The sequence below is a fragment of the Mesoplodon bidens genome, assembly GCF_964165515.1.
Source record: "Mesoplodon bidens genome assembly, chromosome: 19".
Classification (NCBI taxonomy): domain Eukaryota; kingdom Metazoa; phylum Chordata; class Mammalia; order Artiodactyla; family Ziphiidae; genus Mesoplodon; species Mesoplodon bidens.
Genome location: NC_138179.1, coordinates 45,906,542 through 45,927,660, shown reverse-complemented (window position 1 = coordinate 45,927,660; position 21,119 = coordinate 45,906,542). Strand labels below are relative to the sequence as shown.

Sequence of the window (21,119 nt, the reverse complement as noted above, 5' to 3'; positions counted from 1 at the left end):
GATGTTCTATGTCTGGTGCCAGTCCTGCTCAGGGAAAAAAAAAAAAAAAGTAGAAGGAGCAAAACAAACACTGAGTAGAGGTGGCAAATAAACTTTTTTCTTATTCTGAAAAAAAAAGGAAATCCAGCCACTTATCCTATTCATTTTCAGTTACTTAGAGCTTTCCTTGAAGCTTTCAAAACTTATCTTGCATCCCCATGTCTTTACACATTAAGCTCCAGGAAGGCCTTTCTGCCTTATTCATGGTTATAGCCCAAATGCTGAGCACAGTGCCTGGCATATAACAATTTGGTGAACTGAATGATAGCTGTTACCACTACCCTGAACACTTTTTATCACCTTCCCCTTACCTGGCTAAAATTCTCATATTCTTCAGGATTTAGTTCAGAGACTCTCCTCCTTCAGAGTTTTCCTTTGCAAGTTCTACCATCTTGCCCCCAACTCTAAGTCAGGTGCCCCTCCATATGGTCTCAGAGCATCTGGTTCTTATCTTGGTCAAAGACCTTACTGGACACAATATAATCATCCCCCGACTTTATTGAATAAATGGAGATCCTGTATACATATTTTGTTACAGCCGTTCAATAATGGACTCAAAAAAAATTTTTAAGAGTCCTAGAAATAAGATGACTTCTCAATGTATTCATTTAACTCATCTAATAAATATTCATTGAACGCCATCACAGGCCATGGAGCTACAATAACAGGATGACCTGCTAAGCAATCTTTATTAAAAATAATAATGGCATTTGCTATAAGATCTACTGATCTAGAGCAGTTTAAACCAAGAAAGGAAATCTGGTAAAACTGACAGATAAACAGATAGGGGACTTCAGGAGGGCAAACAGCATAGACCATGGGAAGATACTTGTATGTTCTTACCGTGTTGGGCGTTCCCATTGAGTAGTTCTTGTTATGTGGTTTAGGTACTGGATTCTTCCAGAGGCAGTTCGCCTTTCTTCCCAGCTTAAATAAAAATATTGAGAGATAAAGCAGTAATAGGAAGCCAGACATGGAATGTTTCTGGAACAAGCCAGGAAGACATTTGCTGTTATGAATCAGGAATGACAAATTGAAAAAGCAATACACAGAATATAGGAATTATCTCAACTTATTTTAGAACTGTACAATATGTCTTCTAGAATTCTGAAGCTTTTAAAATATTTATACTGAGGTGTGACTAATATTTTCCATCAGCCAAACTGAGAATTTTTCAATGATGTCAACAATGCTCAATTAAATTATACTAATTTCTCCAGAACTTAGTGGGGGGAAAAAGGCCATACTAAAAATAAAAATTATACATAATTTTTAAAAATTAAATTTAACTAGAAAAGTATATAAAAGCTTTTTAAAGCATTTAGCCTACCCAAACTAACTTTTTTAATCTTCATATTTTTATTTTCTCTTACACATTTTCTACTAAAAGTTATGAATTTTTTTAAGTATAGTTGACATACAATATTATATTAGTTTCAGGTATACAACATAGTAGTTTGACATCTATACACTACAAAATGATCACCAAGTCTAGGAACCATCTGTCACCATACAAAGTTATTACAATATGGACTATATTCCCTATGCTGTACATCACATCCCTGTGACTTACTTATTTTATGACTGAAAGTTTGTACCTCTTAATCCCCTTCACCTATTTCATCAATTTCCCCTCCTCTCCCTCCCCTCTGGCAAACCAATACAGAGTTTGTTCTTTGTATCTATGAGTCTGTTTCTGTTTTGTTTGTTTGTTTGCTTTGTTTTTTAGATTCCACATATAAGTGAAATCATATGATATCTGTCTTTGTCTGACTTATTTCATTTAGCATAATACTCTCTAGATCCATCCATGTTGTTGCAAATGACAAGATCTCATTCTTTTTTTATGGCTGAGCAATATTCGTGTGTGTGTGTGTGTGTGTGTGTAATACATCTTCTTTATCCATTCATCTATTAATGGACACTTTGGCTGCTTCCATATCTTATCTATCTTCCATATCTTATCTATTGTAAATAATCCTACAATGAACAAAGGGGTGCATATACCTCTTTGAATTAGTGTTTTCATTTTCTTAGGATACATACCCAGAAGTGGGATAGCTGGATCATATGGTAATTCCGTTTTTAACTTTCTGAAGAACCTCCCTACCATTTTCCACAGTGGCTGTACTGATTATATTCCCACCTACACTGTACAAGCGCTCCTTTTTCTCCACAACCTCACCAACACGGGCTATTTCTCAAACTAATTTTTTAAAAAGCAATTATGCCACTTCTTCTTCAATATCTTATTAATTCATATAACAAAAATATTAGGCAAGTGACTATAGTTAATATTCCACCAAACCACTGGCAGAGGTTTGGAGGCCTTAAACAATAGAAAATAAAAAGATGCTAAATAGGTTTTTTCCCCTGTGATTACAATTATAGTACAATAATGTACAACAAATTTAGAATAAGCCGTACAACTGTTGTAATCTCTCAGTACTGACTAGTTATTTCATCCTAAACTTCCCCTTCAAAAGTACCATAATCCACCTCAAATCCATAAAAATTAACAGATATATCAAGAAGCTAAAATGATCCATAAACAGACAAATTATAGCAATTTTTAACAGCTTATACAAAATGAGCAAATACCATAGCTTGGATTTGAAATTTCATGTCAAAAATAACTTAAAACTCAACCAATTATACACTTAAAATGGATATAGTTTATTGTATGTAAACTATACCTCATTGAAGTTAATTAAAAATACTTTGAAAATTAAAAATAAAATCGGTAAGGTTTCAGAACTAGTATGAAACAAAGATAGAGAGCAATGATAAAAAGCATAAGCTTTGGAATCAAGGCTTAAATCTGTGTTCCAGTTCTGCCAATTCTATGTGGCCTCTGGCAAAATACTTAACCTGAGTCTCAGTTTCGAAGGTCTGTAAAACGCATGAGGGTAATAATAGTAGTAACAGTAGTAGTAATAATAGCTAATTATTTATTAGGCACTTACTCTATGCAAGACATTGTGCTACGTGCTTTACATGAATGATTTCATTTAATCCTCACAAGTATTGATGGCGTATATACTATTATCCTCTTTGATAAATAAATATAAACCAAAGCTTACAAAAGTCAAATAAATTGATTAAACTCATAAAGCTAGTAAACAGAAGAGTAAGGATTGGAACCCAAATGGTCTAATTCCAGAATCACATTATGAGAATTAAATGATCTAATGTATATCATGTAATGATATATATGTAATGATAAATGATATAAAGTGCTTATAACACTATTTGACACTTGCAGGCTCAATAAATGTTACTATGTTATTGTAATTACTATTACACAAATTCTGTATCTTATCCCTCTAAATAGAGCAATGCCTCAGATTCAGCACCTACATGCCTTGTTTTGAATAATTATATCAATCAAAAAAGTTTTCCTTTTGAATATATAATATTTACAGGAGATTTAAATTTGTCAAGAAATTTGATTTGTCTCCTAGTCAAAACTCTTAAAAAAACAAATGTTAACATATCTAATTCATGGCTTATTTTATGAATTTGTTGTGATAAGATCCCTCACTAATTTTCTAAGTACAAGGAAAACCTAGATTTTGGAATTGATCAGCAAATTTCTAAACTTAAATATAAACACCAACTTATTTCTCATTATTTTAGGGATATTATCTAATGGTTTTTGCTTACCCATCTGGTAAATCATTGTCAAACAAACGACTGCAGTCCACAACTTGTCCTCCTGTGCCTATTCGGTCTCTGGACTGAAGACTTACTATTAAACAATAAAAACAATACTAAGAGTCACAGAACTAGAAAGAATTACTGCAATTTAAAATATTTCTCTTTGAAAGACACCTGTCTTAGCTTATTTTAATACTTAAGAATGAACTCTTTAGTTTCTCCTAAATTCTGCAATTTTTTTTTTTTTTTTTTGGCTGTGTCGGGTCTTCGTTGCTGCACGCGGGCTTTCTCTAGTTGCGTCGAGCAGTGGCTACTCTTCATTGCAGTGAGCGGGCTTCTCACTACGGCAGCTTCTCTTGTTGCGGAGCACAGGCTCTAGGCGCACAGGCTTCAGTAGTTGTGGCTCGCGAGCTCTAGAGAGCAGGCTCAGTAGCTGTGGCGCACGGACACAGCTGCTCTACAGCATGTGTGATCTTCCCGGACCAGGGCTCGAACCCATGTCCCCCGCACTGGCAGGCAGATTCTTAACCATTGTGCCACCAGGGAAGCCCCTGCGATTTCTTTGTCCATGAGATTTTTCTCTTTAAGGTTTTCTACACTTTATCATGTTCATGGAGGAGGGTCTAACTCCTTTTTTCCCATCCTAATGGGGCAACGCAAGGCCACTAGTGCACTTAAAAAGAGGTGTAACACATGAAAGGTGTATTCCACATTTTTTAGTTTTTAACTTCCTTCTCAATCTAAGAATGACAGGAATTATGAATAACGCTGTAGTGTAGATACTTCCCTGCGATAACTACAATAGGGCTTTTGTTATGATGCTACTTTGGCAACTCTCTATGAACCTAATTCACTGCCTTGTAAAACTAAGTCCTTCAACTCCTTTCTGTAACTAAAACCTCTCTGATAGGTTCATATAATGCAATCATGTTATTCTAAATTCTGCTCTATAATGCAATGTGGTAAGATTCCAATTGCATGTTACTTCTTTAAGAAGCTTCAAAGGAGCCCACCTCAGTGCCCTACCATTCTAGGTATCTTGATCAAATCTCAATCTATCAATTCTTAAGATAAGTCTCAGGAAATTTTATATAAAGGGGCCAATTCAAGATAACCCCACTAGCCCACTAAATGCCTTATGAGTAAGGTAACAATTTTCCCTTTCTCCAATCAGTGCTATACTACCATTCTATTTTTTTCTATTAGTAAAGATTACTTTAAAACTGCAAAGCATTAAACTGGTTTTTCTTACTCAAAAACCAGTTTGAGAATTACTTTCAGAAAACCTTAGTATCATCTATAAAGTCTATCTCAGTGTTCTACTGTATTTGTATACTTTTAAAGAATTCCTTCCTAAAGGATCAATAGTTCTTCACATTAGGAGCCTGTTTTTTACATTATTTGTATTTTTTTGCTTTTTAAAAAAATTAAGTTGTCCTAGATTCTGCATCCACTATTTGAATAATTTTACATGACTCATTTAATTCATGCCAATACAATGAAGCTACAGTTACTGTACTTTGATTTTAAAGGTATTTAGAGTTTAGGTCAGCTTAAATAAAGCCAAAATTCACATAACTTTCAATTCCACACTTACCTACTATCTGTCCTCTAACTGTATCATTGTCATTTGGCCCAAGTTTGCATAGATCCAACCTCTGATCTATTTCAAATCAACAACAGCAAAAGGCAAAAAATAAGTTGGTATCAGAGATTCTCACATCTACAGAGTGACAGTAAATTTCTACAATCCACTGGAAATCAGACCAATCATTTAAAGAATTAATCAAGTTTTAATGATGAGACAAATGTTTAAAATTCTCTAACTGCATACATAATATTAGTATAAATGTCTCAACAAAAGTTTTGACAAATTCAGATTTCAAAAACCATAAGGCCCTGGTGCCAACATGCAGTATTTTCTCTCCAAAGATTTCAGAACACTTCAGTCTAAGTCTTAGCTTGCCACTTAATAGTTTTGTTCTTAAGCAATTTATCCCCAAGTCTTGATTTTCTCGTGTATAATTGTAGTACTTACCTCCTATTAAGGATTAAATCAGATGGTTATGTAAAACTCTTAGCACAGTACCTGGCACATAAGTGTCCAATAAATGTTAGTTGTTGTCATTGTTAGTGTTTATCTAACCATTTCACATAACTCCCACACACACAAAGTAAGTATTAATAAGAAGCCAAGTATAAACTAACATAAGGGTTTGAGTTCTGGTACTAACTCATTTAGAAGCAGCTCACTTCTCTCATGCCTCATCTATAAAACAGATATAACACTGGCCTGGTTAGTTACAGTAAGGAACAATGTCACCCACTGCATGTTGGTTTTACTTTGATTACAGCACTTATAACTGAATTCTCTTTATAGCTGTATGCCATCTGGCTACTTAAGTAAATCACGAATTGATAAAAGGAGAAGACCATATCTTAAGTTTTTATATTCTCCACTCCAACCTGATAGAATGGAACTATATCAGGTGCTTAATAAATTAAATATTACTATACATCAAAAAGGTCATATAAATTACTGCAATGAAACATTCACAAGCAGCAGAAAGAAAATCTGTGCCCCACCTGGTTTATTTTTCCCTTTGCAAAATAAATGGACAATAATAAGACAGCTATACAGTGGACTTGTGCAGAGCAATGCCTCTTCTGTTCAGTCCTTCTAATGTGTCCTGCTCCCTCTGCCAGCAGGCCTTTGCCCTTGCTTCTCAGAGGACAGGATTCATGCCTTTTCCACCTTTCTATCACTGGGGTTTTGAACACTACCTGACACTTAAAAGGTTCAATAAATGTGGGCTAAATTGAACCAGAAATAAGGTCATACATACAACAAGTCTTCAGTTTGCCTGATGCATTGGGTTAGAATAACATGGTTCATTTTGTTTGTTTGTTTTTTGGGGTTTTTTGGCTGCACTGTACAGCATGTGGGATCTTAGTTCCCTGACCAGGGATCAAACCCATGCCCCCTGCATTGGAAGGCAGAGTCTTAACCACTAGACCACTGGGGAAGTCCCAAAAATGGTTCGTTTTTTATATGCTAGACCTTTTCCAATCCCAACATCTTCTACCTCCTGTTGGTCACCCTGTCAACCCAGAAATATAAGAAATTCTCAGGTGCCTTTAAATTCCCCTCAGAACTTCTAGCTCAATTTTCTCCTTTTTAATTTTTAACAGTAATATTTTTATAACTGGGTTGTGGTATCACACTACATTAAAAGGGATCATCTCTTAATATTATATATCTAACATTCAAAGCTAAATTCAAACTATTTTTATTTATTAATTTCATTAGCTGGAGTCTATGTGAATTTTTGCTTAGAATAGGCATCTGGACTACAATCCCATGACAACAGCTAGCAATATTTTTTATATTATATAAAAAAGAATTCTGTAAAAAAAGAAAAAAATTTTCTGTTGAAACAGATGTTTCCATCTATGTCCCAATGGAATAGCCCCCAAAAGATGCTCTGTCATCTGGTTACATGAATTACACATACACTAACAAGTCAACTTGTCAACCCAATATAGAAATTGCTTCTAATGTCTTGATCTTGGTCTAATCTTGTAAATGACCAGTTTGGTGAAAAATTAAGCTACAGTTAAGCAGTTAATACAGCCGTCTTACACTCAAAATAATGTCTTACCTTTATAACTTTTAATTTTTCAGAGCAGTTTTATATGTCATTTTTATTCACTAATAATTCCCCTTTAACTGTTACATTAAACACTCCAATGACCTAAATAAAACTCCCTTTATCTCACAAATGCACCTAAACCAGAGATGAGTGCTAAGTAATAAAAAAGACATTTAATACTTTGACACCTTTTTACTTTTTTTTTTTTTTGCCGCGTCACACTGCATGGCTTGTGGAATTTTAGTTCCCTGACCAGGAACTGAACCCGGGCCCGAGGCAGTGAGAGTACAGACTCCTAAACCACTGGACTGCCAGGGAATTCCCTCTTTTTATTTTTCTGGATATCGGTCATTTCTTAGCACTTACAAATTCACTGGATACTAAGTATCAGCTCTGATTCATTTCTAGGTTTCACATATTTAAAATGTTTCATTCTTTTTAAAAAGTCAACAAAGTAAATTTAGACCAGGAATTTTTACCAATGTTTCAAACACACACAGGAAATTAAGTTTTTGGACCCCTGCCTCCCCCATCAAAAAATATACATACATATATATATTTAAATATGTATATTTAAATTTTTAAAAGCACTAGTATGTACTCACAACCAGTGTCTTTGAGGCGGTTGATGGCATTGGAAAGAAGACGAACACAACCAAGAAATCCAGCACCTTGTTTTTTATGGATCTTCTTGTGATTCCATACACTTATCGTAACTGAATCAGACTTTCCAATATACCTATATAAAACAAAATGACTGCATGAGTAACTTGGCAATTATGAGTAGTTAGGATAAAATTTTTCTTTTGTTTTTGTAGTCTAAAGTCACAAATGTTTGAGTATAGCTAGATAACGCAAAATATGTTTGAATTCAGTCTATCCACAGGACTGAATTTAAATTTTTTTTTAATTCTAAAGTAAAATCTAAAAAGAATTTTTAATATATTCTTTATCATACCTGCCACTCTCAGGCTGAGTAACAATTTTTGTTAGTAAAAAAAAAAAACAAACCTATTTTAGTAGCTAGTGTCAAATAACCCTATGGAAGTTTATGATTATTTCTTTCCAAAAACAAAAATCTTAGAAAAACTTTTATCACAGTCACACTTTAAATACACTTCAATGACATGACCTAGTACCTCAGCGAATACTCAGTTCATTTTCAAGAGGCATTGTCAAGGCTGACAGACCAAAAATCTGACATACCTGTTATGTTTTAAAATGCTGTAGAACAAAAGCTGATTGTAACGCTTTTCCCCTGCTTCTCTCCTGTATGCAGGCCTTGAGCGAGCAGGACTCTTGCAGATTTCACTTCACTGCCTGCAGACAAGCAGAGCAGGGAAAAGCGTTACTATTACTTGTCTGTGCATATACCTGTAAGTATGGAGAAGCTCTACCACAGCCAATTGTTAACATGGTGTCATCCCATGCGAAAATATAATAAAATAACATAATTATATCAGTAGAACCCTAAATTTCAATGACTCTAAGAGGTCAAATTTTTGGTCCAGCAACCTTGACCTTAAACTGTCATTCAATAAAGCAGTAATATCAGAAAAATTCACCTGGTATATAAAAAAGCCTAGACCACTTAAGTAAGGACTAAAACTTTTTTTAAATAAATTTATTTATTTATTCATTTATTTAATTTTTGGCTGCATTGGGTCTTCGCTGCTGCACGCGGGCTTTCTCTAGTTGCAGCGAGCGGGGGCTACTCTGTGGCGGGGCGCAGGCTTCTCATTGTGGTGGCTTCTCACGGGCTTCAGTAGTTGTGGCTCGCGGGCTCTAGAGCACAGGCTCAGTAGTTGTGGTGCACGGGCTTAGTTGCTCCGCGGCATGTGGGATCTTCCCGGACCAGGGCTCGAACTCCTGTGCCCTGCATTGGCAGGCGGATTCTTAACCACTGCGCCACCAGGGAAGCCCTAAAACTTTTAAATGAGTAACATGAAAGGCACACTTGAGGCCCTGAATCCAGCTGTGTTAAAGCATGCCTACCCTTCTAGACTTTTAATTATGCAAGCTAATACTTTTTTTTAATTTAATTTTTATTTTATATTGGAGTATAGTTGATTTACAATGTTGTGTTAGTTTCAGGTGTACAGCAAAGTGATTCAGTTATACATATACATATATCTATTCTTTTTCAGATTCTTTTCCCATATAGGTTATTACAGAATATTGAGTAGAGTTCCCTATGCTACACAGTAGGTCCTTGTTGATTATTTTATATATAGTAGTGTGTATATGTTTAATTATGCAAGCTAATACTTTTCAAAAATTAAGCCAATTTGAATTTCATTTCTGTTGCTTGCAAATGAAAAAATCTGGACTAAAATAACATTCAGTATGCATGTATCAATTTTCAAATAGACCTAAACAGACTTAACTTGGCAAGTATGTACCTGCATGATATGTAAAACTTCTAGAATCAGAATCAAGTATTAACCAGCTAAATTGCCCCAAACCAAACATTAAAAAATCACACTAAATCAGTTTCCCAACTGATAAGCCTGATACACAGGTATGCTAAAATATTTGTTCCCTGAGGCCTTAGAGCAGCCCACCCACCACTGGCTTAAGCATCCTTTTGGGAGGCTAGATGTCAAAGCCCAGAGAGACCTTGGGAACATACACTGAAGACAAGGGAGCTTCTGTCAGCCTGTATCCTTGAATGACTGTGTGACAGTGTCTTGCTTCCCTGCCAAATGGACCTTATATACAAAATATACTTCTATTGTATTAAACCACTGAAAATGTGGGGTTGTCTATTATATCAGTCTATTATATCTAACCAACACAAGGGACAAATTATAAAGGGCCTTGTCAGCCAGAGTATGAACTCTGGCTTTTACTCTAAGTAAGACAGGAAGCCAATGGGGGATGTGGAACAGGAGAGTAACCAGATTTGATATACGTTTTGACAGGATCATTCTAGCTGCTGTGTTGAGAAAGACTGTAGCAGCAGCAAAGCTAGAAAAGCAAGGACTCTAAGGAGGGGGTCCACAGGAAAACCACAGCCTGTGAGCCAAATCCAGCAAAGCACAGGGTTTAGTACAATTTCACTTTTTTTCCCCCAAGGAAAAATTTTTTTTAAGTTTGAAGGCCATATTAAAAATACTTACAATGTCTGTATCTCTCCATTCACATTATCACTTCTCTAACAAAAAGCTATTTTCTATTTGACGGCTTCCTTCATAATCTTGGAACTAGTTTCTTTGCCATTCTTGGCTCCCTCTAGGCCATTCTTCACATTACAGCCGAAGTGTCCACTCTTGGATATAAATCTGATAATAGCATTTCCCCACTCAAAACACTTTCATTGCTCCCTATTGCTTTTAAGAGAGTATTCACACTTATTAATAGGCTTTCAAGGACCTTCATGAGCTGGCTCCTGCTTGCCTCTCACTGTTTGTCTTTTACCACACTCCCCTTACCTTACATGTGAACTTACCAATGCTGCCTCTCTGAACTGTTTTCAGAATCACGTTGTCTTTCACCTCTGGGTCTTCACACAGACAGCTTTTGCTTAGAGTCTTCCCACCTTCTCCGTCCTCAAGTTAACTCCTATTTAAGATCTAAGCCTAAATGCCACTTTTTCTAGGAGGCTCTCCCCAGCTCCTAAATCTGTGTCAAGGAGTTCTATATATTTCCACAGCACCCTATACATATTCTCATCACACTGTTTATACTTTCCTATTTCTTGTCCTTATATACCAGGTGGCTGTAAGCTTGGAGGACTATGTCTTGTTCACTGTTGTAGCTGGGTCCCTGGCTGAATTTAGATCTGACTGAAGCTAAAAGAAATGGCTTTAGGGCTTCCCTGGTGGCGCAGTGGTTGAGAGTCCGCCTGCCGATGCAGGGGACACGGGTTCGTGCCCCGGTCTGGGAAGATCCCACATGCCGTGGAGTGGCTAGGCCCATGAGCCATGGCCGCTGAGCCTGCGCATCCGGAGCCTGTGCTCCACAACGGGAGGCCACAACAGTGAGAGGCCCGCGTACCGCAAAAAAAAATAAAAAATAAAAATAAAAATAAAGAAATGGCTTTAAATAATCTGATCAAGGGAATTCCCTGGTGGTCCAATGGTTAGGACTCTGTGCTGCCACTGCAGGGGGCACGGGTTCGATCCCTGGTCAGGGAACTAACATCCCACAAGCTGCACAGCACGGTCAAAAAAAGAAAAGAAAAGAAAGAGTCTGATTAAGAACTCAAAAGCTTAGCTACACAGATAGTAGGTAAAGACAAGTGGAACATTTGGAAGAAAAGCTGATGTTGATGAAGCATGAAATAGAATGACTGTGAAGCTTAAAAGGCTAAACACTTGGAAAGTCAGGATATCAGGACATTTAACATGTTTATAACCTGGGAGATGTTCACAAAATGGTAGAAGTTTAGAGAGCATATGATAACTGAATTAGCAACCTGTAGGAAACTGAAACCTAAGCCTGCAAGGAGCAATAGACTCCCCGAAACAAGATTATTACTGCCACCAAGCCCCGAAATATTCCCAAACTGTAAGCCCAATATACTCCGATGGTGATGATGAGACTGAAACAGAATAATAAGTCAAAGTATTTAAAAGGAATGGAAAGTGTAAATCAACTACACCTCAATTAAAAAAATAAAATAAATAAAAGGAATGGAAAGACCTCCTGAATCCTTTCCCCAACCTAATTCATCCTCAAAACCTGGCAGCACTCAGGGACACTAGGCACAGCTGAGGGAGGAGGTGAAATTCTGTAATAAAAACAGGGTATTAAGAAGAGGTTAATCTAGTGAATGGAGAGACCTCCTAGCATCCCTATGCCGTTCAGATCCATGAACACAAGCATCCAAGAATACAGCCCCCAGGAAGGAGAGGGAGAATTCTGTGCAGAAAATGTCACAGTTACTCCTGATTACCCTACCAAGCTGATCAGCTCTACCCATGGGTAGAGAGTTTCCAATCAACATTTAAGTGCCTCCCCTTAAATATAAAAAGACAGAAATCCAAACCAAACTAACAGAAAAAAAAGGAAATCTGAGAAAAGGGAGGCAATACAACAGAAAAAAACTACAATTATAATACTTCTCTCATCAGAGAAGATATTGCGTCTAGGTTAGAGTAAGTTATGAAAAAGGAACAGTCAGAAAGCAAAATGATATTGGAAATTTAAAATTTGAGAGCAGAAATTACAATAAATAGGAATGCTAGAAAACAAAGTTGGGAAAACAGCCCAAATATTTCATGGTAGTTTTTAATTTTTTACTAGAACAAAAATTTTTTATTATAACTTTTTTTTTAACTAAGATATAATATGAGAGAAGAAAGATAGGACAACTAAATGATGATCAATTCAGGAGGGATAACATCCAAATAACAGGAGTTCTCGAAAAAGTAAAAGAGAGAAAGAAATACAATGGAGAACAGGAAATCATCTATAGATGATTAAATAAATAGAAAAGTTTCTCATAACTAATGAGCTTAAGTATCCAGATTAAAGTCACAGTCAGTAGCTAGTACTATATTTCAGATATACCAAGTCCATCGTTAAAAAATTTAAAATCAGGCATAAACAGCATACCCTGAAATCTTCCAGTGGAAAACAACAATCATGAAGGACCAAAATCAGGATGCCATCAGCAATACTCTAAACTTGCGCTGTCCAAAATGGTAGTCACAAGGCACATGCAGCTACTGAGTACCTGAAATATAGCTAGCTCAAATTGAGGCACTCTGTTAATGCAAAACAAACTCCTGATTTCAAAGACTTCGTTGTTTTTTGTTTTTTGTTTTTTAAAGGCCACACCACGCAGCATGCGAGATAGTTCCCCGACAAGGGATTGAACCTGTGCCCCTTTAGTGGAAGCGTGGAGCCTTAACCACTGGACTGCCAGGGAAGTCCCTCAAAGACTTTGTATAAAATAAACAAACAAATCGATTATTTTATTTTGATATCGTGTTGAAATGAAGATATTTTAGATAAATAAAACATATATTAAGTTTAATTTCATCTGTTTCTTTTTACTTTTTTTAATGTGGCTACTAGAAAATTTAAAATTACAGATAAGCTCCCATTTGTGGCTCACATTGTATTTCTATTCAGCAGTGCTGATCTAGACATAGAAGACAGTGGAGTAATGTATTCAAAATTTGAAGGGAAAGTGATGTCTCACCTACAAGTCTATACTCAGACAAACTATCAACCAAGTAAGAAGACAAAATATATCTTCAGACAAAATCTCAAAGAAATTTTCCCCATCTTTGTACTCTTCCTCAAGATAACAAGGGAAGACATACTTCACCAAAACAGGGAAGTAGGGGCTTCTCTGGTGGCGCAGCAGTTGAGAATCTGCCTGCTAATGCAGGGCACACAGGTTCGAGCCCTGGTATGGGAGGATCCCACATGCCGCGGAGCAACTAGGCCCGTGAGCCACAACTACTGGGCCTGCACGTCTGGAGCCTGTGCTCCGCAACAAGAGAGGTCACGATAGTGAGAGGCCCGCGTACCACGATGAAGAGTGGCCCCCGCTTGCCACAACTAGAGAAAGCCCTCGCACAGAAACGAAGACCCAACACAGCAAAAATTAATTAATTAATTAATAAACTCCTACCCCCAACATCTAAAAAAAAAAAAAACAGGGAAGTAAACAGAAAAATAGGAAGTCATTGGACTTAAAAGAGAGAAACGAAATTCCCAACATAATGATAAAGGCAAGTTCCAGGACAACCGTGCAGAAGGTCTTAGAGAACTACCAGTCCAGACTGAAGTAAAGCATAGAAGCTCTAGGAGGGCTATCTCCAAGAAGAAAACAAAGCCAATAGACTATCTCATGTGGTGAACATAAATAAGCAGAGGAGACGTTCAGTACTGTAAGAGAGTTTGTGAATTTCTTAATGAGATGGAAAACTAAAATGGCAAAGTTAGACAGTTATTAACTTCATAAAAACAGAAGTTGTCAAGAAAGAAAATGTAATCACTGCACACCATGTGACTCAGTTATGAATATTTACATGATCATAATAGCATAAACACAGAACAATGATGTAACCGAAAAGGTTCAAATAACTATACAGGAGGACTGGGAGAAGGAAAGGGTCATGAGGATGTTGTAGGAATGGGATGAGAGATATCAGCTGTAAACGCTAAATCATTTTCTATGGTAGAAAATGTAAAAATAATACCTAACATGAAATAAATATATATTTATATTAAATGCTATAAATAAGCATGATATCTAGAAGCAGAAGAAAATTCTAGAACAAACAGCCAAAGTTACTGGAAACAGTTACCCTGAGAATTGGAATCAGGAATAAGAATGGGACAGTGAGGGGCTTCCCTGGTGGCGCAGTGGTTGAGAGTCCGCCTGCGGATGCAGGGGACACGGGTTCGTGCCCCGGTCTGGGAGGATCCCACGTGCCACGGAGCGGCTGGGCCCGTGAGCCATGGCCGCTGGGCCTGCGCGTCCGGAGCCTGTGCTCCGCAACGGGAGAGGCCACAGCAGTGAGAGGCCCGCATACCGCAAAAAAAAAAAAAAAAAAAAAAAAAGAATGGGACAGTGAACTGCATTTTCCCATTAAAAGACCTACAGTATCATCTGCTTTTTTAAAAACAGTACATATGCTACTATGATTAAAACAAAATTTAGAAGAAACCATCCATATAAGAAACAAAAAGAATGCCTATGAGTGTACTCCAATTATGATTTCTGATTTATACTTATAACTGACCTAAAGTGAATTAATACCTTTATTTGACTGAAAAAAAGGTGTGTGGGGCGGGTTGCTGTATACTGTGTATCCATTTTGTTCTTCATGGGCTTATTAAGCATAGCTCACCTTCCAAAACCAGCTATCAATAAGCCAAAGGACTTTCAGACTAGGTTTTGCATCCCTCTGTGAGGACCAAATTACACCACAGATCAAACTCAGATCATATTCAGTGATTCTTTTCAAAGACTATATCAAATAACAGTGATTCCATGTTTCATTTCAAATAAATCGTTTAAACCTACAGGTCATAATGCTGATTCCATTTTGGATCAAGTGTATTCTTCACAGTATCTGTAGAATGGCACTGCCCAGATCCATCAACCACCACCTTAGCAAATGGATCAGGAAGCCCTGTGGGAAAAAAAGAGAGGGTTCTTTTTTAATTAAAGAATATTTTGACATGGAAGATTAATTAAAGATTAATATTTGCTACAAAACGAAAGATTATTCCATTCTTCATAAAAAGTTTAATGATAAGCTATAAATGAAAAGTGGTCCATTTTAAAACTAAGATTAAAGTTAATTCTACATTAAATATCAAAAACTACATTTTTTCTTGCTCCTATCTCAAAACACGCTCAGCTTAAACTACCAAAGTCTAGAGATTTCTTTATAATGTACAAGTTATCATAGATCTTTACCAGCCCTTTAACCCCAGAAAGGTGAATGCTTAAAACATCCCTGGCTCTCTAAGAGCTTTCCCACAGTCTCCCTTAGTAGCTCATTTAAAGGAAAAAGCTTATTAAAGTTTTCACACAGTAACACAGGCTACAGAGATATCAAATTAGCCAAAAAATTTTAATGATTAACTATCATAAGTGATGAGAAACTGAAACAAAAAATTTAATACCCTGCCTTAAAAGAGCGTACTATCTAATTGGGAAAATTAAAACACCATACATTAAAAACAAAAAAACAAAAAAAACTCCTGAGAATAAACAAGTTTTTGACCATACTGATTATAAAGAAAGCACTTTTAATACTACGTCAGGCACTATTCTAAATGCTTTACATATGTTAAATCTCTTAATCTTCAAAATTACCCCATGGGGTAAATACTACTATTCTATTTTACTGATGAGGAAACTGAGGCACAAAGGGCTTAATTAACTAGCCTGAGGTCACCCAGTAGTAAGTGGCAGAGGCAGGGTCCAAAGTTTAGATTCTAAACCCATGCACGCACAGTCTGGTTCTTGATTTCATGCACTTAACCACTATGCTGTATCACACCTCTCATTTACTATGTAGTTCAACAGTGAGTACAAGAGCTCAGAAAAGCAGGAGAACAAGTTGAGTGTGAACAATAGCAAAAGGCTTTCTTCTCCCACCCCCTTTTTGAGGGGATGGGACTCATCTGGGCTTTAAAGGACAAACAGGAGGCTTTCCAAGGAGGGTATAACAATATTTGAAGGACTTTGAGGGGTTTAATCAAAGCATTTGTGCTAAGGTGTAAAAGTAAATACCGTTGGAGAGATAAGACGGATCCAGTAAGAGAGCCTTAAAAGTCAGAAAATAAAGGCTTGGAATGACTGAGGTAGAGAACAGGGAGTCACTTTAGATTCTTGAGCATGGCTGTAAATACACTGTCATATTTGTCTACTAGTGGTATTCAGAGAAGGAAAGATTAAAGGTACAGAGAAGCTGTTGTAAGCTTCATACAGTAGGATGAAGAACAGTAGGATGAGTAGAATTTTAAAAGTCAGGGGACGAAGGTGGAACTAAATAAAATGTTGGAGACCACAACAACAGTTTAGATGTGAGACATACTGAGATACTGTAAATTTCCTAGCGACAGCTGAAGACACTAAAACGAAATGTTGGTTAAGTGTTGATAATTGCAGAAATTTTGTACCTTGATATATCTATGCTAATTTTTTAAGTCAAGATACTAATCTGCCAAGATTTAAGGCCAGACAGAAATCACCTAGCCAGTTTCCCAATTCTATGATTCTGTGATCTGTCAACTTCAAATAAGTAAGAAAAGACTAATATTTAAGAGTATTGGGCTTCCCTGGTGGCGCAGTGGTTAAGAATCCGCCTGCCAATGCAGGGGACACAGGTTCAAGCCCTGGTCTGGGAAGATCCCACATGCCACAGAGCAACTAAGCCTGTGCGCCACAACTACTGAGCCTGAGCTCTAGAGCCCACATGCCACAACTACTAAAGCCGCGTGCCTAGAGCCCATGCTCCGCAACAAGAGAAGCCACTGCAATGAGAAGCCTGCGCACTGCAATGAAGAGTAGCCCTCGCTCACCGCAAGTAGAGAAAGCCCGAGTGCAGCAACGAAGACCCAAAGCAGCCAAAAATAAATAAATAAAATAAATTTATTTTAAAAAAAAAAAAGAGTATTAAGTATTCAAGAAAAAACCTGGCAAGTTAGCGTAGCAATCTATTTAACTATATTGTTTAACTAAGTTTAGCACTATTCATATTAGTATTTCAATAATACCTAACCATTTGTAGACGTGTCTAATGGAAGAATACTTTCCCCTCTACCTTCAGTAACATTAAGTATTTTTCTCCTGGGAGGAATCCATTTTATCTTGTTCTTTTGATTCTACCATCTAAACAAATAAACAGATAAATGTATGTCTGCAAGCAAAAACAAACAAAAATCACATTTCTAGCTTTCCCTTTAGATGATGCTTAACTAGTTAAAGAATTAGAACTGAGAAAAACAACATTTTCCACACAGAAGTCACTCGGTGTGGCTTCCAGATCCTTATTTAAGTATGAAAGTCTAAGTCCCATCCTCCTATGTTTCCCTGTGTTAAATAATACAAAATACAAGCTCTATTCCCTAACAAAAAAAATACCTAGGTTTCAACTTACCTGATTATATTATTCTACAAGAATTTAACTTGAGAGCCAAGTTCTTCCAGTGTAGTCAAAGATATCAAGTTTTCAGAAGTTAGTGAGACCTCTAGCGGTAAATATGAAGTGGCTAAAGTATTTTCTGTATTTTTAAAAATTTCTCAATTCTCCCCATCATTTCTGAGTCATATAAAATAGCTAAAGCTCAGGAACTTACTCACTACACTAACGCGCTTAATGAGCTGCAAATAATGAAACAAAAATTTCAACTTAAGAGTTACTTACCAGAGAAAACAAAGCTTTATTTTTGATTGGGGAAGAAAAAATACATTCAACCAACCATGTTGCAGCTCACTGACTTCAATTTGGCCCCTATACAAACCTTAACAAAGTACCTTACACACAAAGCTTTTACTTAAACGTTGCATAAAAGACAGAAAGAATTTGATACTAATAAAAACATTCTTTTAAAAACACAGATAACGGATAAATGGATAGATAGGTGATAAAGTTAATGGCAGAATCTAGATGATGGGTATTCACTGTAAAATTCCTTATATGTTGCTATGTGTCTGAAATTCTTCCTGCCAAAATTTTGGGGGAAGGGGGATGTACTGTACTTTTATTTTTAAAAGCCAGTAAGTTTGAAAATAGTTCCAAAAAATGAGTTAGCAAAACTTTTCTCAGCAAAGGTAGATACCCTGGAATAAATAGTATTATCTCAAATTATACAAATTCCAAAAGACAACACATGGCACTGCATTTTTTCCTATAGTTAAATATATTTATATATACACACATATATATAGTCAGCCTATAGTCATGCTTCATATTAAAATTTACATTTCCCATTCAACACGATTTAAACTGATTTACAAGCAAAAACAACTATATTACAGTATCAGTAAGTGCATTCTGATCAATAAACGCACACTCTCACTCAAATTTAATTAAGAGATTTAGGAACTATTATTTAACTCTTTCTCTGAAATTAATGTGGGCAACCCTCAACTTATAAACAGATCAAAAATAAATATAAATCTATCACAGCAGGAGGACCTCCGCCACTGTGAACCTGCGGGATATTCCATCCTTGGCTGAGTCCCTTCTGAAGGCCTCAGGATTGGCTTTCCTGTTTTCCTTTCCAGGGTCATCAAGTGTTTTTTCCATTCTGGGTTTTAAAGATAATCACACAATTTCCCCTAGTTTTCTTATCCCTGAAGCAAGCTCACAACTCAAGAATTTTTATCAATTTTTTTTACTGCTTACAACAATAAAAAAGGGGAAGATTTCCTTCTTTTTTTCACATACAACTTAAGGATAAAGATCATATAACTGATAATAATCGGCTCTCAGGGGCTTACAGAGAATTAGAGTAAGATTCCTCTAGATTTCCTAGGAAAACTGAGACAAGGATATCTGATATTTTATTGGAGAAGGTGTGTCTTGGGACTCTAGGGGAAGGAAAAGAATTTGGGAAGGAAGGCTAGGAGACAAAACTGAAGAGTTTGTCTTTAAAACCAGACCAGTTGTCCTGGGGGGTATAAAAGAAGCTCTAAGAGTGTGCACTACTCACTTCCCTCCCTCTTCTCCTTGTCTCCTGCCTATCCAATCCCATTGGCCACTTTGCAGTCCCACTAGGATAAATCCTACCTTGGATCAACCTTAAGGAGGGTAAAAGGAGTACACATTGGTTATTAGGTTATTAGCAACAGGGATGAGGTGGGTAGTTCAGCAGCAGCCTGTGAAGATAACATTAATTGGTGGCAGCAAGGAGAGAGGTCACTGGCCTCTCCTCCTGCGACATGCTATGGGGTAGAAGGCACATGGTACATAAACTGGACTGCTTAATTATGTCTCAGATTATCCTATTTAATTGCTTTCCCATATAAGCATAATTTTTCAATTACATAGTTTACGCTATTTTATAAACTTTAATTCAGGTTCTACTCTAGGAAGACTGTAAGTAATAAAATTTCAAGTGGAATGAAATAAGTATGATTTAAAAATATATCAAGAGCTTATTACTTCTTTTAATCAAACACTTGAAAATTAACTAAGTCAGATATTAAATTAGACAGCATACATAGCCAGTTTTTGCTGGCTGACAGGACCTGAATCTAAAAATCTAATGAACTTCTCTATATCTAACTTCAAATATTTTTATTTATCAAATTTTGCTGGCTTAAAACGTATGGACACCAAGGGGAGAAACTGGCGGGGCGGGGTGGTGGTGGTGTGATGAACTGGGAGATTGGGACTGACATATATACACTAATATGTATAAAATAGATAACTAATAAGAACCTGCTGTATAAAAAAATAAATTAAATTAAATGCAAAAATTCAAAAAAAATTTTTGCTGGCTTGGACTCTTTTGTGTGTGTGTGTTTTTTTTTTTTTTTTTTTACTGAAAAGCACATCTTTTTAAAATATATTTATTTATTTATGGCTGCTTTGGGTCCTTGTTGCTGCACGCGGGCTTTCTCTAGTTGCGTTGAGCAGGGTCTACTCTTTGTTGCGGTGCACCAGCTTCTCATTGTGGTGGCTTCTCTTGTTGCGGAGCATGGACTCTAGGCACATGGGCTTCAGTAGTTGTGGCATGCTGGCTCAGTAGTTGTGGCTCGCAAGGGCTCTAGAGCACAGGCTCAGTAGTTGTGGCGCATGGGCTTAGTTGCTCCACTGCATGTGGGATCTTCCCAGGCCAGGGATCAAACCCATGACCACCACAATGGTAAGCGGATTCTTAACCACTGAGCCACCAGGGAAGTCCAAAAATTATATCATTTTTACAAAATAATTTAAAGCGAATGTGAAGTATAATATTATAGGGTATACACACACACGTGAAGGGTACTTCCCAATCTTCCCTCACAAAACTTAATCCTAAATAAAGCCACAAAACTTTCCACAACAGATTGGCAAAGAGACTGCAGATATGGGAACTAAATGTCTGTTTTGGAGTCTGAGACATAAGAGATTCTACGATCAAATGTGGCAGAGATTTCTTTCCTATACTCCGGAAATTCCAAGCAGGCTAAATGACTTCTCTGCCTTCCAATGACTCCTGAATGCATGGGTAAAATTTCCTATAAAATGTTAGGGGAAAAAGTGTTTACGAAATAATCTCAAACCTTTTCTAGAAATCTAGTAGTATGCACACCTTCAATATACATTACATTCGTCTGCATATACACACCTA

General features: G+C 36.7%; 1 protein-coding gene across 2 annotated transcripts in view; it reads right to left on the bottom strand.

Moving 5' to 3' along the window:
* Positions 1-21,119, bottom strand: part of SMURF2 (SMAD specific E3 ubiquitin protein ligase 2) — a 119,253-nt gene that overhangs the window by 28,716 nt on the left and 69,418 nt on the right. The window contains exons 3-7 of one of the 2 annotated variants that reach the window (XM_081219964.1): positions 15,346-15,454; positions 7,958-8,091; positions 5,297-5,362; positions 3,706-3,790; positions 883-966 (exon numbers count right to left, since the gene is read on the bottom strand). In XM_081219964.1, coding sequence (XP_081076090.1) covers positions 883-966; positions 3,706-3,790; positions 5,297-5,362; positions 7,958-8,091; positions 15,346-15,454 — 478 coding nt within the window. Of the gene's footprint in view, positions 1-882; positions 967-3,705; positions 3,791-5,296; positions 5,363-7,957; positions 8,092-8,558; positions 8,661-15,345; positions 15,455-21,119 lie in introns of those variants that run through there. The other variant, XM_081219965.1, reaches the window with a different exon arrangement.